Raw genomic sequence first — 19,274 nt, forward strand, 5'->3', positions numbered from 1 at the left:
CCCCAAGGAAAGCCTAGCTGCCCGATAACTATCGCCATTTTACTGTTGCGCCGCACACTGTCCCAAATAGGGCAGCACGTGTATTGGGCTTATCGCGCAGCCCCCACTGGTATCTCCCACTGCGCCGGGGAGTAGCGTTCCATTCTTTAAATCACCATAACTAAACGAACAAGCCCGGTAGGATTGTTGGTAATCTGCAGGAGGAACCATGTCAGACGACTCGGACTCTAGGAAGATGAATGACGGGAGCGCTGAAGGCAGCGGAGAGGGCTCCGAGTTTGACCTTTTGCTGCCGATGGCGAATGGTAAGTTAAAATGGAAAGCGATAGGACGGGGGACCCACTAACAAGAATCAGTGTCGCGAATAATGAAGAACTCTATCCCGGAGACGGCCAAGATATCCAAAGAAGCTAAAGAGTGCATGCAGGAGTGTGTGACCGAGTTTGTGGCCTTTGTCACCAGCGAGGCTGCCGAGATCTGTACTGGCGAGAAGCGAAAGACGCTCAATGGTCAGGATGTGATACACGCCATGATATCGCTGGGGATGGAAAACTACGCAGAGGTGCTCAAGATTTACCTGGCACGATATAGAACGTACCTGTCCGAGAAGAACGTGAAGAAGGAGCGAGATGGAGATGGTGGGGGTAGTTCAGGAGAGCAAGGGTATGGAGAGTATCAAGACGTGAATGTGTCGTATTAGAAAAAAAAAAACAGAGAGAAAGCGAAGGCGTCGAATTGTACATGGATGCGAGAGCTTTTATGGCCGCCATGGTCACAGGTGCTATCACAGATTCTCTGGGTGGGCCCTCGCTATTTCCTGGTGCATGTCTCTCTTCGTTACTCTCTCTATGTTCCATTTTCATCGTCTTTCTTTTTTATTTTATTTTTTATTATAGTAATGTACTAATATTATGAGCCAATTTTTTTTGAATTGAAGGATATTTCTATTGATAGTCTCTGTGTTCTCGTGGTGGCCTATGTCCATCATGTAGACTGACCTGACTACACCTATCTAATATCAAAGCACATAATGAGATTTACAAATGTAATAGTCATAATGTACTATTTTCTTTATAGCTTCGGTAGGTGTGACGCAAACATGGGAAGGGTGCAGTAGACTGATAGAATGAAGGTGATTTACTTGATATCATCTGAATGGTGATACTTGGGTAACCAACTAGATGTGTTGTATCGATTGATTGATTTGCATACCTTCAGATAAACTCTAGAAAAGAGAAAGCTATAAGCATGGATCATTTCTTACACTATCAACAGTAGTGGATCTATGTCACAACAGGGCAGGACGTGGATATTTAGCTTTTCAATTGAAGTGTGCACGCATGCTTGACGATTGGCATACCGGTGCCAGTATTTGGACACTAACTAGCCTAAACCAAAGAAGCCTGCACACAAAATAGATCATAACTATTAGGGCTCACTTTATCTAGATCAATTCGGCATTTATCATTTAATCTACAGGCCTACAGTTTCCATGGAAGCGGTTAAGCCTATACTGCTCAATACATCGGCTCAATTAAATGCCAATAAAGCCTTTCAGTAGCACATCATGCAGCTATATACCATAAATAATTAATACTACAATATTACGGGACAATGTGCCAAGCTAGTCGCTTCACGCACCGATGATAATGTACTAAGTCGGACAAAGCAGGAGCCGGTTGATCCACATAATAAATACCACGTCATCAAAGAAGTATTTCAAAAGGACAAAATACACCTGTTCAATATGCACCTCATGTATGCACATTTACTTCGTAAACCAAAACTGTGCCTCAAAAAAAACATGCAACCCCAACGATGAATGATGAGGTTATTGAAATGCAGGTGCATCTGATAACGCTTCGGCGATACTACCCGATTTGTAAATACCGGCCCGGAATGCCGTACTCGTTCTACTGTAGTACTCACCAGATCGACTCGGTTAAGCGACTCAGCAGGCTTTTTTCGGCTATTCTTCAAGAAATAAATTCTTTCTAAAGTTTATTAGCAGATTTCTGAAATAATGGTTCTCCATATTTTAACAATACTATGGGAATAGCCGCAGTACGGAGATAACCATCGGAAGATCGTACCGTTTGCCAGCATGCGTGCGCACGCGCCTCGGACTCGGGAACGTTCCGGAAGGCAAAATGACTTAATTGAAATGAGTGCAACGACTTTATACGCAGACCTGATCTGAAAGTCCTCATTTACTACTTTCAGTTAGTAAAAAAACATATATAAAAGAAGTTGTAAGTCGGTCGAAATTCTTTCCTACTTATGTAACTAACCCCAAGGTCCAGTAGATGATAACTTCTCGACGGTTGGTGTTAAGGGCCGGACTTCGCAGCCTTAGTCAGGCGCGGATGGCAGTCCGGCCCGCGGTCGTCTCTCAGGCCCAGGTTCTGATGAGCCAGTACCGAATCCAGCGATATTCTACAGGCTCGAATGGAAAGCCCGATTCTGAGCAGCAAGTCCCCGAAGAAGAGAAAGAGAAGCCCATCGAGAAGCTGCGCAACACCCGCGGTCGGCAGAGAGCTGTCAAAGCAGCCGCATCGCAAGGTGGCAACGATGGTAAAGGCAACGATAGCAACAGCGAGCCCCCAGCTAGCGCTAGCAGTAGCGGAAACAGCGGAAGTGCCCCTGGAGGGGATGGCGGAAGCAAAAGACCCGGTGGTGACGGAAAACCTAATAGTGGAACCAAGGCGCTCCCTAGGCACCAGAACTTTGGGTTCCGGCCAGGGACGCCCGAGGATAAGAAGCAGGTGCTGTCGATTATGGTCTCGGACCGTCCTGCCATCCCAGGGTACCACCGTGCGTGTCGCATCACGGACCAGGAGGTGATTTACGCCATTAGACGCATTTTCTACGACAGCCTCGAAGACCAGTGCATAGCCGTGTTCCTCAAGCGGCCCGGCGTAGAGAGCTCATCCGAAGTTATCAAGGACAAGAGCCAAGTGTACCCTGTGGGTTCTTACTGCCGAATTGGTGGCGTGTTCTCGCGATATGAAGACGGTCAGGAAGGCTGTACCATTACTCTTTTGCCGCTGGCCCGTGTAGACGTAGGTGATCTTATTGAGCAGCAGCCAGGGGAAACTGCCCCATCCCAGGGATCCTCTGAACCACCCGCTGCTACTGGTACTGGTGCTGTTGTCGACAAGAACAGCGATATGGACGTTACCAGCTTCGACACGGCTTATACCGACAACGATCTTTTCTCACTACGGGTTCCGTGGATGAAGAACATCAAGATGCGGGAGAATGAGCCGTACGATGCTAACGATAAGAACATCCAGGCCCTGTGCGCCGAGATTATAGAGGTGTTCCGGGATCTCAGCGCCAAGAGCCCCATCATTCGTGAGCAGCTAGCATCGTTCTCCATGGTCTCGATGAAGCCAACTAATGAGGCGTACTCTGACCCGGCTGCTCTTGCGGACCTCACGGCGGCTATGTCTGAAGGCTCTGCGGACATTCAGGAAATTCTTTCGCTGCGTAATGTCAAGTTCCGGCTGGAAAAGGCCCTCGAGCTCATCAATAAGGAGATGATGCAGATGAACCTGCAGGACCAGTTCAAGCGCAACGTGGATGCAAAGCTACAGAACCGGTACAAGAAGGTGTATCTCGAGGAGAAGATGGCGGAAATCAAGAAGGAGCTGGGCCACGACACCAAGGAGAAGTCGACGACAACGTTTAAGGAGCGGGCGGCTAAGCTCAAGATGCCTGAGCAGGCGCGTAAGGCATTTGAGGAGGAGATCGCTAAGCTCGAGTCGACGGACCCCTCGTCGGTTGAGCACTCCATGACGCGCAACTACGTCGATTGGCTCACCCAGGTACCGTGGGGTGTGTTCTCTGAAGACAAGTACGACATTAAGGAGGCTCGAAAGGTGCTGGATCAGGGCCACTATGGTCTCAAGGATGTTAAGGACCGAATTCTCGAATTCATTGCCACTGCGCGGTTGAGCGGGTCGGTCGACGGCAAGATCATCTGCTTCTGCGGCCCACCCGGTGTTGGTAAGACTTCCATTGGCAAGTCTATTGCCGAAGCTTTGGGCCGGAAGTTTACGCGAATCAGTGTTGGCGGTATTCATGATGTTTCTGAGATCAAGGGCCACCGACGGACCTATGTGGGCGCTGTTCCAGGTCGAGTCATCCAGGCTTTGAAGCTGACCAAGACGCAGAACCCGCTGATTCTTATTGACGAAATCGACAAGGTGGGCCATCTCAACACGCATGGCGACCCATCGGCGGCACTTTTGGAGCTGCTCGATCCCGAGCAGAACTCGTCGTTTGTCGACACCTTTTTGGATGTGCCAATTGACGTTTCCAAAGTGCTGTTTGTGTGCACTGCGAACTACATTGAGAACATCCCAGCACCGCTAAAGGACCGAATGGAGGTCATTGACGTTTCTGGGTACGTTTCGTCTGAGCGGGTGGCCATTGCCGAGCAGTATCTCATCCCTAACTCCAAGAAGGGCGCCGGGCTGGACAAGATGAACGTCGACATTGACCACAAGACAGTGGAGCAGTTGGTTCACTTGTATAGCCGCGAGAACGGCGTGCGAGGTTTGAAGAAGCTGATTGAGAAGATCCACCGAAAGGTTGCTCTCAAGATAGTGGAGCAGTACGATACGTTGGAGGAGTTGGATAAGAACACTGTTGATGCATCTGCGACTGCGACTACTCACTCTACTACTTCTACTATTTCTGAGGCTACCAAGACGCATCCTCCACCCAGTGTGCAGCAATCCGCTTCCAAGATTGAAGCTGCCACTACTACGACTGCTACTGCTACTGCTTCTGGTGGTTCCACCAGCGCTAGCGCTAGTGGCACTACGCAGGACAAGTCTCCTGTCGAATCGTGGGATCCAGTCACTACTGAGCGGGCTATTGAGGAAGCAGAACCACCAAAGAAGCGATATGCCGATGTCAAGGTTCCTGAAGATGTCAAGTTCGTTGTCGACCCGCAAAGCCTCAAAGAGTATCTGGGCCCTCCAAAGTACCTGGAAGACAGAATGTACGAGGAAACACCAGCCGGTGTCGTTATGGGTCTCGCCTACACCGAGATGGGAGGCGTGCCTCTCTACGTAGAGTCTGTTCTCCAACAGCCGCTGCGAAGGTCCAACGAGCCCAAGTTCGCGCGGACAGGCCAGCTCGGCGAGGTCATGAACGAGTCCTCCACCATCGCATACTCGTTCTGCCGCATGTTCATGAGCAAGAACTTCCCCAAGAACCGGTTCTTCGACAAGGCCGTCATCCACCTGCACTGTCCCGAGGGCGCCATCAAGAAGGACGGCCCATCGGCCGGTGTCACCATGACCACCAGTCTGCTCTCCCTGGCGCTCAACCACCCTCTGGACGCTACGGCGGCCATGACGGGTGAGATGACGCTTACGGGCAAGGTACTACGAATTGGCGGGCTCAAGGAGAAGGTTATGGCCGCCAAGCTGGCCGGCGCCAAGACCGTCTTCTTCCCTTACGACAACGTGGCTGACTGGGAGAACATGCCCGACTTCGTCAAGGAAGGCGTGCAGGGCATCCCCGTCAAGTGGTACGACGATATATTCAACAAGCTATTTAGCGGCCTTGACCGTGAGGCGGCCCAGACCCTCTGGAAGCACCAGCTCTCCAAGAAGATGGAGAAAGAAGAGGAAGATGATGATTGATTCACTTGTGCTCCCAACCGCGGCTGTACCCCCCATTTTAGCCGCCCATTTCACCTCCTTCCGTATGGCAGGAGATAAGGCTATCTCTCATAACTCCTAGCATTTGTAATGATATGTAAATAATCCTGTTTTATCTATGATGTGTTATCTTAGGTGGTCAATTACTTGGGGGCCACCCCCCAAACCCCCGTAGCTCGGCTGCGCCGAGGAGTGGCAGACCTCCGCGAAGCGGAGCCCCAAGGGGGGTTTGGGGGGACTGGTCCCCCCAATTGCACTGGGGATTCCCCAAACCACCGTTCATCTCCGCGAAGTGGAGCTGCATTGAGGATTGCCAACCATTTTGTGATAGAAGCAGCCATGAGTATACCGTGTCCCAGGCGGCAGTTGTAGGCGTTCGGTAGTGAGTGGGGCGGCTATGTGGTGATTCCCGAGGAGTCGGCAGCGACCGGCGTATATTTGAGCATGGCACGGAATAGCCGCTCGCGGAAGGCATCTTCCCCCACACTAGCGAGGGCCGGTACCGCTCTATAAAGTCTAGCAATATTCCGCTCAATTGCTGTTTCTGAGCCCTATATATTAGAATAAAATGCTAAGAAACGCCACCAGAAGCGTTTTCACTCGAGCAATGTCCACCCGACCCACTCTGAAGAACCCATCGCTACTGCGATCCCAGGCCTTTATCAACGGCAAGTGGGTCGATAGCTCTTCCGGGGAGAAGTTCAAGGTCGTCGACCCCGCGACCACCGAGACCATTGGCGAAGTCGCCGATATGACCGTGGAGGACCTGAAGGGCGCCATTGGGGCCGCCAAGGAGGCGTTTGGGTCGTTCCGACACGTTAACAACCGGGAGAGGGCCAAGCTGCTGCGCAAGTGGAACGACCTCATTACGGCCAATGTCGACGACCTGGCGGCTATTCTGACCTGGGAAAACGGCAAGCCAATTGCTGAGGCCAAGGGTGAGGTTATGTCGTGTGTCGCCAACTTTGAGTTCTTCGCTGAGGAGGCTCCACGGATCCACGGCGACACGATCCCGTCCCAGAACGCTAATGCCCGAATCCACACTATCAAGCAGCCAGTGGGTGTTTGTGGAATCATTACTCCATGGAATTTCCCAGCTTCCATGATTTCGCGAAAGGTTGGTGCCGCAATTGCTGCTGGTTGCACTACTGTCATCAAGCCAGCTGACGCTACCCCCTACTCTGCTCTGGCCCTGGCGGCTCTGGCTGATGAGGCTGGTATTCCAAAGGGCGTAATTAACGTAGTTCCAACTCACACTCGAACCAAGGAGTTCGGTAAGGAATTGTGCGAGAACAAGCAGGTCAGCAAGGTCACTTTCACGGGCTCTACCGCCGTCGGAAAGACTCTTATGGCCCAGGCTGCCAAGGGCATGAAGAAAGTCTCCTTTGAGCTGGGCGGTAACGCGCCATTCATTGTGTTTGGCGATGCTGATGTAGATGCCGCTGTGAACGGCGCCATTGCCTCCAAGTTCCGTGGATCGGGCCAGACTTGTATTTGTGCCAACCGAATCTACGTTCACGAGAGCATTTACGATGAGTTTGCTAAGAAGCTCGCCGACAAGGTGAGCCAGTTCAAGGTTGGTCACGGTCTCAAGGAGGGCACCACCCAGGGTCCTCTCACGAGCCCAGACTCTGTCGACAAGGTCCAGCGTCACGTTTCTGATGCTCTTGACAAGGGTGCCACTTTGTTGACTGGTGGAAAGAAGCTGACCGAGCTCGGTGGCTACTTCTATGCCCCAACTGTAATCACCAACGTTACTAACGACATGGCTGTCACCAAGGAGGAGACTTTCGGTCCTCTTGCTGCGCTCGTCAAGTTCTCTACTGACGAGGAGGTTCTTAAGCACGCTAATAGCGTTGATGTTGGCCTTGCTGCTTATGTTTACACCAAGAACCACAAGCGGGTCCACAAGATTTCCGAGGGCCTTGAAGTCGGTATGGTGGGCATCAACACTGGTATCATTACTGAGCCGGCTCTTCCATTCGGTGGTGTCAAGGAGTCTGGTTTCGGCCGAGAGGGCAGCAAGTACGGTCTTGATGACTATTTGGTGGTCAAGAGTATCGTCAGCTACTTGTAACTTATTATTTAAAGCGATATGAACCAGTTCTGTAGATTTTACTAGTTGGACCATAACAAAATGCATTTTATCATTAACTCTTTATTATCACTATTCGTTTGAAGCTACTAGTATTCGAGGGCCAGCCCTCGAGCTCCCGGAGCTCTGCTTCGCAGAGATATCGAAGTACCTTGTGATATTATTTGAAACTTAACTCTTGAGATCACCACCTCCAATGGGGGGGGGGAGGTCCGGGGGGACTTGTCCCCCTGGGTCAATTCAATGAACAGCTAACTACCTGGTAACTTGTTATAGGTAGTTATGTTCTCTGGGACTCGTCATTACTACTCACTCCTCATTACGAACGAGGGGGTCCGGGGGATTTGCGTAAGTCAGTCAAATGAAATGAAATTTACTCTAATTATGTTCTCGAGCCCCCTTAGCTCTGGCTGATTTAAAGTAACTCCTGAGTCGACTCGAGCTCCCGTAGCTCTGCTTCGCAGAGATATGTAACCTCCCAAGGATTAATTACTTGCTAGGCTTCACCTGGGCAAAGAACTGATTAATGTCATCCTCGCTGACAACTTTCCCCTCGTCTGCAAACGGCCTGAGGAATGTGGTCAATCTCTGTTTCAACAGTTCGTACGCATGCATTCCATCCAATGCCTTTTCTCGCGGGAGACGGTTGAGTGCTTTGGCTCCTCCATCCAGCAAACTCGAAGCCGCGTCGTCGTCAGGAGGCGGCTCATATACCTTTTCCTCAGTGATCAGAAACGGGTATTTGGCAGCAAAGGAAATTATCTCCGAGTCCTTATTTTGCTGAAGAATTTCCTGGTACCCATCCATCAAAAACACCGAATACTCATCTGGACACTTCTGCTTCTTTTCCGAAGCTTCAGAATTAGGCTGGATGTTTCGTTTCTTCGATTCAGTTTCCTCTTCCTTCTCTTCCCTCTCTTCCCCAACCTGTGTCCGATCCTTCCTTTCAACGACGATTGCAACATCGTCAATCCGCGTAATCTTATCAACGACCCTCCGATTGTTAGTCACGCATTTCCAGCAGATAAATGCCACAAACTCGTCCTGGTCGGGCAATCCCTCCATAGTCTTGGTCTCTGCTTCATCAGCAGGCTTCGCATCACTGGTTCCCGCGCTCTCAAGCTGGTCATAAATATTCTCACCTTCTTGGTACTTGGGTTCTTGAGGCGGGAGGCCCAGAATGCATTCTTCGTGGTACCAGTCCTCCTTACACACATCCCCCAGCAGGCACTGGAACATGGCTGTTGCTGTATTGACGGTGTACTCCCGCTCACAGCTGCAAAACCGGCCTAAGTGATTGTGGTTATACTCGTTAGACTCCGACGGAGGATCCAAAGAATCAAAGTTCTTGCGCAGATTGCATCCTCCAAAGCTTTTCATGCGGTTTGTCCCACAGTCGCACACAAAGTTGCGTCGATTGAGCAGTTCAACCACATCGTGGTCCGCGTGACATTGAATCGAGCAGGAGTAGCACACTCCATTCATTCCCTTCTCTGGGCTATCCTTATTTTTGTCTTTGCAGGTCAAACACGCGAATATCTGCTGTCTGGCTGGCTCATCATGATAGGTACAATGGTTCGGATCATATGGCATGATCTCTCGGGCATCGTGTTCACTTTGTTACAGTTAGCACCATTTAGCAGCAGTAGGAGTAAAACAAAAACTTACAGCTTTGCCTGGGCCCGGAGGTAGTCCAAGGCTGTTATCGATCCGTCCGACGAAGTCGAGTCTCTTCTGGGCATTGTGCGTAGTGTGGGAAGATAGTGAGGAGTCGCGTCTTAATTAAATCGGCGACGCGCCCATCACCACCACTCACTACCTACAACCGGGGAACAGGATTCTCGGTATTATAGACATATCTCGCTTGGGCAAAGAGTTGTAAACGAAATAAACAGGTCGGATCAAAAATACTTCTGTTTAGATCCCTTTTATTACGGCCATAGGTGATATATTCAATCGTGGCAAAGTTTTTTCGGCAACGTGATCTACAGACCCTGAAGCACTTTCACGAGCGAAAAATCAAACAGATCAGACATATATGCGTACCATAAGTGTATTACTTAGAGAACCTACTCATTTGATACACCAACCAATAAGGGGTAGTTTGTAAAATTCTCTACCTGAAGGGAATAAATGGCCGCACCCCTGAAAACTATCCAACAAACCTTATGGGAGATCCACCAACAACGTTGCAATCCATTGAGCCTTTGATATCATTCTCGAATTGTCCACCAACAAACTATAATCCATTAAACCTTGGGATTCATTTGTTTTCGATTTGTTTATTGAAAATTTATATATATGGACCTCTTCTCAACATACCCTGATCTGGATTCGTCGCAATTTGACTCACTACTGGATGCCCTCGAGCAGTCTAAAGTATTAACCTACGAATTGCTTTCGCTTTCACCAGCTGAGATTGCCCGCAAATGCCGCAGATCGGCTCGCGAAGTCGAGGCACTCAAATCTCTCATCGCGTCTTACGCCGAGAAAGATATCTCGTCAATTGCATTCACATCCGGTGACGCACTCCTGGCAAAAGAAGAATCAAATGTATTCTCCACGGGGGATCCCGAAATCGACGCCTTATTGGGCGGTGGCATCCGTACAGGTACAATCACAGAAGTTGTAGGAGAAGCAGGGGCCGGTAAAACCCACTTTCTCACACAATTGTGCCTTGCAGTGCAGAACATGCCCGAGGATAGAGGCCTAGCCAGGGCAGCAATCTACTTATCAACCGAGAAGCACCTTCCACAGAAGCGCCTTGTGGATATATCGGTGTCAATTGGCGGCTCTGCCGACGCAATTCTGGTTTATAAATGCAATTCGGTGGAAGACCTTGAACGCATGCTTCTGTTGCAAGTACCGCGGGCAGTAGACCAGTACGACATCGGGTTGGTAGTCATTGACAGTATAGCACAACTTTTTAGGGGCCTGGGAGCGCGGTTCGTAGCCAAACGCATTGCTCCATTAATGGCGAAGGTGCGCAAGCTCTGTCTTCGCCATAATTTTGCATTGGTGGTCGCCAACCAAGTAACCTCTGCGTTCCGTAAACCAGTGGCTTCTGGTATGGTAGGATACAGCCGTGATCCATTCCTTTATGACCATCAAATTCGCTGGTTCAGCGGATGGACTCAGCCTGTCGTCTACTCTGTCACAAGATCACAGTTGCCTACCCCAAAGCCCCAACCTTCGCAGGAGCTGGGAGCAAGCCGCCCGCCGCCATCTGCTAACAGTGCAACTGGTAGTCTAAGCGGTACGCAGTCCCCGCGAAGTTCACAACCGGACACACCAAAAGATGACATTCTACGGCCTTACTGCGGCATGGCATGGACGAATTCCGTGGATACGCGAATAGTATTTAAAAAAGCGCCGGACGGGACGCGCACTATGAACGTGGTGTTCTCTTCATGGAGCGAATCAAACGTCGAGCTTGAGTTTGAAATATCCGTTCAAGGCATAAGGTCTGTCTCTATAGAAGAATAAACTAACTCAACCCAATATTGGCAAAGGACGGGGGTTTGGGGGCAGAGCCCCCGACTGCGGGAGCTCGAGGGCTGGCCCTCGAATACATTATTACCTGGCGTAATTGGGCTCTGCTGCGCGGAGATTCGAGGTACGAGCAAACCAATGGTGCTAGAACGTGCATTCGAGGGCCAGCCCTAGAGTGTGCTCGCAGAGAGGTTGAGTGCGCGTCAATATACACGTCTTATTCCCTAATTCGGGTATCAAATTGAAAAAGGCCCAATGAACGCGTCGCGTTCCTAATTAGGCCGAAATTGGACGCGCGCAGCGCGACGCGCCCCCAGCGAAAAATAAAAACGACGCGTCCAATTTTTTCACTTTCCCCCCCCTTCCACCACAACCAAACCATATACAATGAGCTCGAGGAAAAGAGACTACGAAGATATCAGCGACGGAATTGAGCCCCCATCGTCGCCCATGATGGGCAACCCGCCCTCTTCGCCACAGATGGAAGCCCCGTTCTCCGAAGAGGAAGGCATTATCGAGGAAGATATTGATGACCTCGATGAGAGAGCAGAGGAGGAGGCAGGCGAAGACCTCTTTGACGATAACATGGAACGAGACTACGCGAAGCTGGATGATGCGTCTAATACATACGACCTTGGAGACGACCGAATCGACGACGAGGGAGACTACGATGCCATGGACGCTGCGACGCGTAGAAGAATCGACGCGCAGCTGAATAGACGTGACCGGGCGCTGATGCGATCCCAAGGCACTAGTCGCGCTGGAAGATTGCCAGATGCGTTTTTGGATGACGATGATGCGGCGGGATTCGCGCCTACTAGACACAGAAGGAGGAACCAGTACGATGAAGACGCAGAGATGGGTGAGGAGATCGAAGAGGACCCCATGAATGAGGTCCTCTCGCTTGAAGCTCTGGCTGACGTTAAGGCTGAGTCTGTCGCCGAGTGGGTCACCCAGCCGGCCGTTCACCGATCCATTGCCCGTGAGTTCAAGGCCTTCCTTCTTGAGTACACTGACGAGAACGGTACTTCCGTGTACGGTACGCGAATTAGAACCCTTGGTGAGGTCAACTCCGAGTCTCTGGAGGTTGTCTACACACATTTGGTTGAGTCCAAGGCGACCTTGGCCTATTTCCTGGCTGTAGCGCCAGCTGAGGTGTTGAAGATTTTTGATGTGGTAGCTATGGAGGCCGTGGAACTGCATTATCCAGACTATTCACGTATCCATGCTGAGATCCACGTGCGAATTTCGGGCTTGCCGACTTCTTTCACGCTGCGAGATCTGCGACAGAACCACCTCAACTCGCTGGTGCGGGTCACTGGTGTTGTTACGAGGCGAACTGGTGTGTTCCCCCAGCTTAAGTACGTCAAGTTCGATTGCCCAAAGTGTGGTGCCATTCTCGGACCGTACTTCCAGGATTCGAACCAGGAGGTCAAAATCACATACTGCCACTCGTGCCAATCGCGTGGACCATTCTTGCTCAACTCTGAAAAGACTGTGTACCGAAACTACCAGAAGGTTACCCTGCAAGAGGCTCCAGGAACTGTTCCACCAGGACGACTCCCGAGACATAGAGAAGTCATTCTGCTGTGGGATCTTATCGATATAGCCAAACCAGGTGAGGAGATTGACGTTACGGGCATCTACAAGAACAGCTACGACGGTAACCTGAATGCAAAGAACGGTTTCCCGGTATTCGCTACGGTTATTGAGGCCAATCTCGTTCAGCGACGAACTGATGAGGGCAGGTCGGGAAGCTTGAGCCTTACCGAAGAGGAAGAGCGACAGATTATTGCCCTGAGCAAGGATAAGCACATTATCGACAAGATCATTTCGTCCATGGCTCCATCTATTTATGGCCACCGAGACCTTAAAACGGCTATTGCATGCTCGCTGTTTGGAGGCGTTGCCAAGGATGTCAACAAGAAGCATTCGGTGCGAGGTGATATTAACGTGTTATTATTGGGTGATCCGGGTACGGCCAAGTCGCAATTGCTGAAATACGCCGAGAAGACAGCCCACCGAGCAGTATTTGCTACTGGTCAGGGTGCATCTGCAGTTGGTTTGACTGCTTCGGTTCGAAAGGACCCCATCACCCGAGAGTGGACTCTGGAGGGTGGTGCTCTCGTCCTGGCTGACAAGGGTACCTGTCTTATTGATGAGTTTGACAAGATGAATGATCAGGATAGAACCTCTATCCACGAAGCAATGGAACAGCAGTCTATTTCCATCAGTAAAGCCGGTATTGTAACCTCGCTGCAAGCGCGATGTGCTATTATCGCGGCTGCTAACCCGAACGGCGGGCGGTATAACGCTACTCTTCCATTCATCCAGAACGTGGACCTTACTGAACCGATTCTGTCGCGATTCGACGTGCTGTGTGTTGTGCGAGACATGGTTCGCCCCGATGATGACGAACGGCTGGCCTCGTTTGTTGTAAACTCGCACATGCGGTCGCATCCGCAGGGCGAAGATGGTGATGGAATGGCTGTGGATGGCGATGAGGCAGAAAAGGAAAAGCAGCAGGGTCCAATTCCCCAGGAACTGCTGACGAAGTACATTTTCTACGCGCGAAACAAGGTCAGTCCAAAACTGCATCACATTGACCGGGACAAGGTTGCCCGTGTCTACGCCGATATGCGACGAGAGAGCAAGGCAACTAACTCGGTCCCTATTACCGTGCGACACTTGGAGTCCATTGTTCGATTGGCGGAGAGTTTTGCCAAGATGCGTCTTTCGGAGTACGTTTCGAAGTACGATGTTGACAGGGCGATCAAGGTCGGAGTGCAGTCGTTTATTGGCGCTCAGAAGATCAGTGTTAAGAAGAGCCTTGAGCGAAGCTTCCGAAAGTACACTATCTAATCTTATTTATGTATCCGTAATGTAATGTATTTGAATGATTGACATGATTATTATTGTAACAGCAAGATAACAGAATTTGTAGAGCCGTGGTCTACATGTAATGTAATGTAATTGAATGATTGATATGATTATAAATGATAGATATTAATTAATAAGTAACACAATCTACTTCAATTCAATAGTCCAGTCCCCGCCAATTGAAACGTCGACAGCGAACTTGCCATCTTTGATTGCAACAGTGGTAGTCTTGCCCGCCTGCTCGACAACGGCAGAGGTAGCATCACTACCAAACAACTCAATTGCAGCAATCTTGAGGTTGGCAAACTTATCTGAGCCAGTAACACTGCCCACAAGCTTGCCATTGGCGTATTCAAACTTGCCCAGAGCATACTCGCCGTCTTTGTGGTTGTGGGAAATACCATCGTCGATATACAAATCTCCAGAGGCAGTACCATCTTTGGACACGGCAACAACCAGTGTGTATGGGTCATCTTTCATCAACTCCGCCGAAGGCCGAGGAGTGTCCTTTCGCGCGTGAATGTGTCCACCACGAACAAATACTGGAATAGTATCCAATGGAGCATCAACGCTGTGGAATCCCTCTCCAGTCAAAGCAGAGCCTGTAGCATAATTAAAGTATTGCTCTTCATCCGGAATATACAAATCGACGTGAGTAGCACCTTCTTCCACAACCGGCTTAACCAGCAAGCCAGAGTCACCCAAAAAGAACTGATCGTCCATAGCCCGCACCTTGTCGTTATCGGGGTAAGAATACATCAGTGGCTTCATGATAGGAGTACCCTCGGTGCAACCATGGTAGAATGCCGTGTAGATGGTGGGGAGCAACTTGTACCGCAACTTGATTGCCTCGCGAATAATAGAAGTGTACGGTTCGCCTCGAGTCCATGGCTCCTTTGGCTTGCACTCAAGGTACGCATGGCCTCGGAAGAATGGATAGAAAGTGCCCAGCTGGAACCATCGAGCCATGAGCTCCCCGGATGGCTCACCGAAGAACCCACCAGTATCGGGACCAATCTGCATGAATCCAGACAGGTTGGCGGTCATGACCATTGGAAGAGATGCTTTCAAGTTTGACCAACTACCAGTGTTGTCGCCAGTCCAAGCCGCTCCGTATCGCTGCGACCCGGCGTAGAATGAACGGGTGAGTACAAACGGTCGCTGGTCTGGGTATCGCTCAGACAGTGCATTAAAGGTAGACTTGACGAAGCTTTGGCCGTACAAGTTGTGCACGCTTCGGTGTTCCCACTCGCCATGGTGGATGGCGGATTTGTCAAAGGTATGCTCTGGACCCTCAAAGACGGAAGGTTCGTTCATGTCGTTCCAAATAAACACGTTGTCGGCTCCTTCCACAAATGTCGCATGATGCTCTTTCCAGACCTTCTGCGCTTCTTCGTTGAACCCATCGATCCAGACCGAGTCACCGGGCCAGCAGTGTCCGCGGAATGGTTTGCCGTCTTTATTCAAAACGGCGAGATTCTTCTTGCTCATTTCTGCGAACAGTTCGAATTTCTCGTCAGCTTTGACGTGAGGGTCGATAATGGTCACGAGCTTTCTCTTCTTTTGCGCAAGAAAATCGCACATAGCGTTGGGGTCAGGGAAAGCCTTGCGGTCCCAGGTGAAGTACTGCTTGCCGTCGGTGTACTCAATGTCCAGCCATACAACGTCTACTGGGATATCGTACTCTTCAAAGTCTTCGATAAGCGTCTCGACTTCCTTCTGGGTCCAGTAGTTCCACCTGCATTGATGATAACCAAGAGTGAACAGCTGTGGAAGCTGGGCAAACCCGGAGAGGGTGCCATAACTTTTTGTGATATCCTTCGGCTCATCACCGAGGATTACAACAAAGTCGAGGACACCGCTTTCAGAAATCCAGTGGGTGTGTACAGAGTCCGATTTTGCCAGGTCCACGTAGGTATCTGAGGCATTGGCCCAGAAAAGGGCTGCAGAAGAACCCGTTCGGTGGGCCTGCATCAGGGGAATTGCTCCGTAAAGGGCCTTAGGCGATTCCACGGGATAGTCTGGGTAGTCGACGTTAAACAGACGGTATGGCTCGTCGAATTGAGGCAGCGACAGGCTTGTAGAGTGCTCGGGAATGCCGTAGACATGTTCGTACCCAACGAATTCAGCATCCACAGCCACTGATTCGGGGCCATTGACCTTGATATCGGTGTGATCTTGGAAAGTCTCTTCCCACGCACCAGTGTCGATTTCATGTTTGCCAAGGTGGTCTTTGGGGGTGTCCTCTTTTGCCCGACGGTGCTCAAAGTTGAGCAGCTGACGACCGTTGATGACTATCTGGTCGACGCCCTTTCGTCTCACGACAAACTTGATTGGCTTTCGCTCTACCACAAGTTCGTTTTCGCCGAATTTAAACACATTGTCGTCATCGTGGGAAGATGGAGATGTCCATTCAGCATTGTCGAAAGCCCACTTTTCAACGTTGAACCGTCGCGATTGCTCTGAAACAGTGATTCTGACGCAATTGTCGCCAAATTTCAGTTCAAGGGGCAGCTCAATGCCGGAGCCAATGTGTTTGACGATTTTCCCCTCGACGCCGTTCTCCAACACCTTCAGGTCGACAATCTCATAAGGCGACTCAAACTCCGAGTCGCTTAGTACTGCATCGGCATAGTGCTTATTTCTCACATAAAATGCATTTTGATCCGGGGTCCTGAACCGCACATTGTTCAAAGCTTCTTCGACAGCTTCAACTTCTGACACTACCTCAGCTTGTGCTACTTCTTTAGCTTCAACAGTCATTACTTCGATTTCTTCAATTGGATAGCTATTTTGATTCTCTGAATATGGTCTACATTTATATAGCTAAGCCTGTCGGACCGATAACCCATGGTACGCCCATCCATCACTGCTTTATCAGGTATTCTAATGCTTAAGGTACTGCAAGGATCGACAGCACGCAAGACGACAACTGCATCCCCATAGTTTTGGCGGATTCCCCCCGCCGAAAGTCCCCTAGTGACACTTTTAAGGTACCAAGTACAAACGTAAAGAGCAAATGATATGTAATGTAACACGTTACATTACGATTACTATCGGTCCGAGGAGTGCTGCACTGTATAAGGCATGTGGTGGACCAATGAGGTACGGGTTTCCCCCACACAGTGCGGCTGCGCGGCCCGATACCGGCCCAATCACAACCCCTCATTCCAACCATCAGCATACATGAACTTGAACAGCCCTGGACGGGTAGATTAGAACCGGATAATAACAGATAACATATGGTTGATATGAGCAAACGAGCGCGAAGGGCCTGCATGCCATGCCGGTCACGAAAAGTCAAGTGTAACGGGGCTGAGCCAAGGTGCCAACAGTGCCAGAACATGAACCTGTGCTGCGAATATCCGGCGGTCGCTACCACTATCAGACGCCGAACCCACCGGGGATATGTCCTGAACAAGTTTCGTCAGCCTCAGGCCTCACCTCCGTTGGTCCTGGCACCCAAACAGGAGCAGAAGCTTGGCATAGAAAGTCCGGAAGGGCCAGAAGATGATTCCGAAGTGTTCACCATCCCGGACGCCTTGAGGGTTATAGACGACTATGAACGCTATATTTACCCTGTGTTCCCTATTATTCCGCCGGCCCAGATTGGCGAAATAGCCGAAAAGGCAGAGACGGATCGGAATGACCGCGCGCTGCTTATTGCCCTGTACGCGGTGACGATTGGTCACTCGCGCGGGCCTGCTGCGACGCCGCACGTCTCGCGGCTCGTCCAGCTCACGCTCCAGAACCGGGGGGTTATTGGTCCAGACTACAAGATTACCTTGAATAGTGTCATGACTTCGGTTTTGATTGCGTGCTGTTTGATGGCGACCCACAATGCCGACACATCGTGGATTTATTTGAGAGAGGCCATGACGATGGCTTCAATCCTGCGGCTTGACGATATCACCACATACTGTGATCTGCCGGTATACGAGCGAAGTAAGCGGCATAGGCTCTATTGGCTGCTGTATGTTCATGAAAGGTTTTTGGCAATCCACAGCTACCGGCCGGTTCTGTTGTCTCCTCTGTCGGTACTTCCGGAACATGATCCCACCATCCCTCAGCGGGTCTACGACGGGTTTCTCCAAATCATAAAGCTGTTCAGGCTAGTAGATACCAACTTCATGGAGGCATACTTGAGCAAGGACAGTAATGTAGTCATCAACCAGAAGTGGTTCGAGGAGACGGAGACTCAGCTTGCGCAGTCTGAGTCGGGTATGGAATCTCTGTCGGAAATGCAACAGGTAGATCTTATCATTACACAGCAATGGCTGCGTATGCTGGTGTGGAGGATGGCCATGTCGCGGTTTTGGTTGTCTACGGGTATTTCAGAGGGGTGTATGTCTCTTCTTCTCCCGGTCCAAATGGCAAGAAAGCTGAGAACGTTAATATCGAAGTGTTCGGAAAAGTCCATCCAGGTGCATGGCACTTCTATCCTGCGTAAATTGTTTGAGCTTTCGATTGCAATCGGCAATGTTATCATTCTCGTACCGGCAAAGTCGCTAAAGGAGTCTGCTGAGCGGGTTGAGGATTACATGTGGATTGCCAACTTCCTGCTGAGGCAGCCGCAATTCTCCGACGAGCAGAAATCCCAGCTCACTGAGAAGCTCGAACGGGTTTATTCGGTTTTCCCGGACATTCCACAGGTTGACGGGGTTCATTCACCGGATGACGTTCCTCAAAGCGATCCGTGGCTGTCCCTTTCACGTCCGTTTGTCGCGGAGACTACTTATGAGAACAGTCTTCCGCTCATGCCTACATTGGATAATCTTAGTGAGATGTCCCAGGGTCTACTCAACGAGCTGAACATCTCTGTGTGACCATTTCTCGCTCGTCATTCTCGTTATTCATGTTCTCCGTTTTAATTGGTATTCAGGGCTGCATCCTAAGTATGCCAGGAAATTGGATAACGGAGACAAACCATTGCTTAATTGAAACTCCTCAATTGGCGAAACCTGCATTTAGTATCTTAAGATACCACTCTATAATCTGTACAACAAATCATAAACAACTAGAGCTTTATCAAGCCCCTAATGGAATCAAACAAATCCGTCTATTAAATAAGGGTTAGCAATACCGATAATAACAATAAAATAAAAAAAATCAAATAGTAGTCATCT

General features: G+C 50.2%; 8 protein-coding genes across 8 annotated transcripts; 6 read left to right on the forward strand and 2 right to left on the reverse strand.

Annotated features, from left to right (window-relative positions):
- Positions 1-208: 208 nt before the first annotated feature.
- On the forward strand, positions 209-700 carry HAP3 (Hap3p; the record flags this gene model as incomplete). The annotated part of the gene is made up of 2 exons (XM_076686220.1): positions 209-305; positions 357-700. 2 exons carry the CDS (start codon positions 209-211, stop codon positions 698-700), a joined length of 441 nt encoding a protein of 146 aa, XP_076539578.1.
- A 1,495-nt stretch (positions 701-2,195) lies between these two features.
- Positions 2,196-5,663, forward strand: PIM1 (ATP-dependent Lon protease PIM1; the record flags this gene model as incomplete). Its single annotated transcript, XM_076686221.1, has 2 exons — positions 2,196-2,252; positions 2,307-5,663. The coding sequence occupies exon 2, from the start codon at positions 2,307-2,309 to the stop codon at positions 5,661-5,663; it is 3,357 nt and encodes a 1,118-aa protein (XP_076539579.1). The 5' UTR covers positions 2,196-2,252.
- Positions 5,664-6,288: 625 nt separating this feature from the next.
- Positions 6,289-7,758, forward strand: UGA2 (succinate-semialdehyde dehydrogenase (NAD(P)(+)); the record flags this gene model as incomplete). Its single annotated transcript, XM_076686222.1, has 1 exon — positions 6,289-7,758. One exon carries the CDS (start codon positions 6,289-6,291, stop codon positions 7,756-7,758), a length of 1,470 nt encoding a protein of 489 aa, XP_076539580.1.
- Positions 7,759-8,265: 507 nt separating this feature from the next.
- On the reverse strand, positions 8,266-9,518 carry TRVA0_034S01332 (uncharacterized protein; the record flags this gene model as incomplete). Its single annotated transcript, XM_076686223.1, has 2 exons — positions 8,266-9,391; positions 9,445-9,518. 2 exons carry the CDS (start codon positions 9,516-9,518, stop codon positions 8,266-8,268), a joined length of 1,200 nt encoding a protein of 399 aa, XP_076539581.1.
- Positions 9,519-10,077: 559 nt separating this feature from the next.
- Positions 10,078-11,262, forward strand: RAD57 (putative DNA-dependent ATPase RAD57; the record flags this gene model as incomplete). The annotated part of the gene is made up of 1 exon (XM_076686224.1): positions 10,078-11,262. The coding sequence occupies one exon, from the start codon at positions 10,078-10,080 to the stop codon at positions 11,260-11,262; it is 1,185 nt and encodes a 394-aa protein (XP_076539582.1).
- Positions 11,263-11,655: 393 nt separating this feature from the next.
- MCM2 (MCM DNA helicase complex subunit MCM2) lies at positions 11,656-14,130 on the forward strand (the record flags this gene model as incomplete). The annotated part of the gene is made up of 1 exon (XM_076686225.1): positions 11,656-14,130. One exon carries the CDS (start codon positions 11,656-11,658, stop codon positions 14,128-14,130), a length of 2,475 nt encoding a protein of 824 aa, XP_076539583.1.
- A 165-nt stretch (positions 14,131-14,295) lies between these two features.
- On the reverse strand, positions 14,296-16,911 carry ROT2 (glycoside hydrolase family 31 protein; the record flags this gene model as incomplete). The annotated part of the gene is made up of 1 exon (XM_076686226.1): positions 14,296-16,911. The coding sequence occupies one exon, from the start codon at positions 16,909-16,911 to the stop codon at positions 14,296-14,298; it is 2,616 nt and encodes an 871-aa protein (XP_076539584.1).
- Positions 16,912-17,492: 581 nt separating this feature from the next.
- Positions 17,493-18,974, forward strand: TRVA0_034S01420 (fungal specific transcription factor domain-containing protein; the record flags this gene model as incomplete). Its single annotated transcript, XM_076686227.1, has 1 exon — positions 17,493-18,974. The coding sequence occupies one exon, from the start codon at positions 17,493-17,495 to the stop codon at positions 18,972-18,974; it is 1,482 nt and encodes a 493-aa protein (XP_076539585.1).
- Positions 18,975-19,274: the final 300 nt, after the last annotated feature.

This window comes from Trichomonascus vanleenenianus (assembly GCF_965637985.1).
Source record: "Trichomonascus vanleenenianus strain CLIB 3782 genome assembly, contig: TRVA0_034S, whole genome shotgun sequence".
Classification (NCBI taxonomy): Eukaryota; Fungi; Ascomycota; class Dipodascomycetes; order Dipodascales; family Trichomonascaceae; genus Blastobotrys; species Blastobotrys vanleenenianus.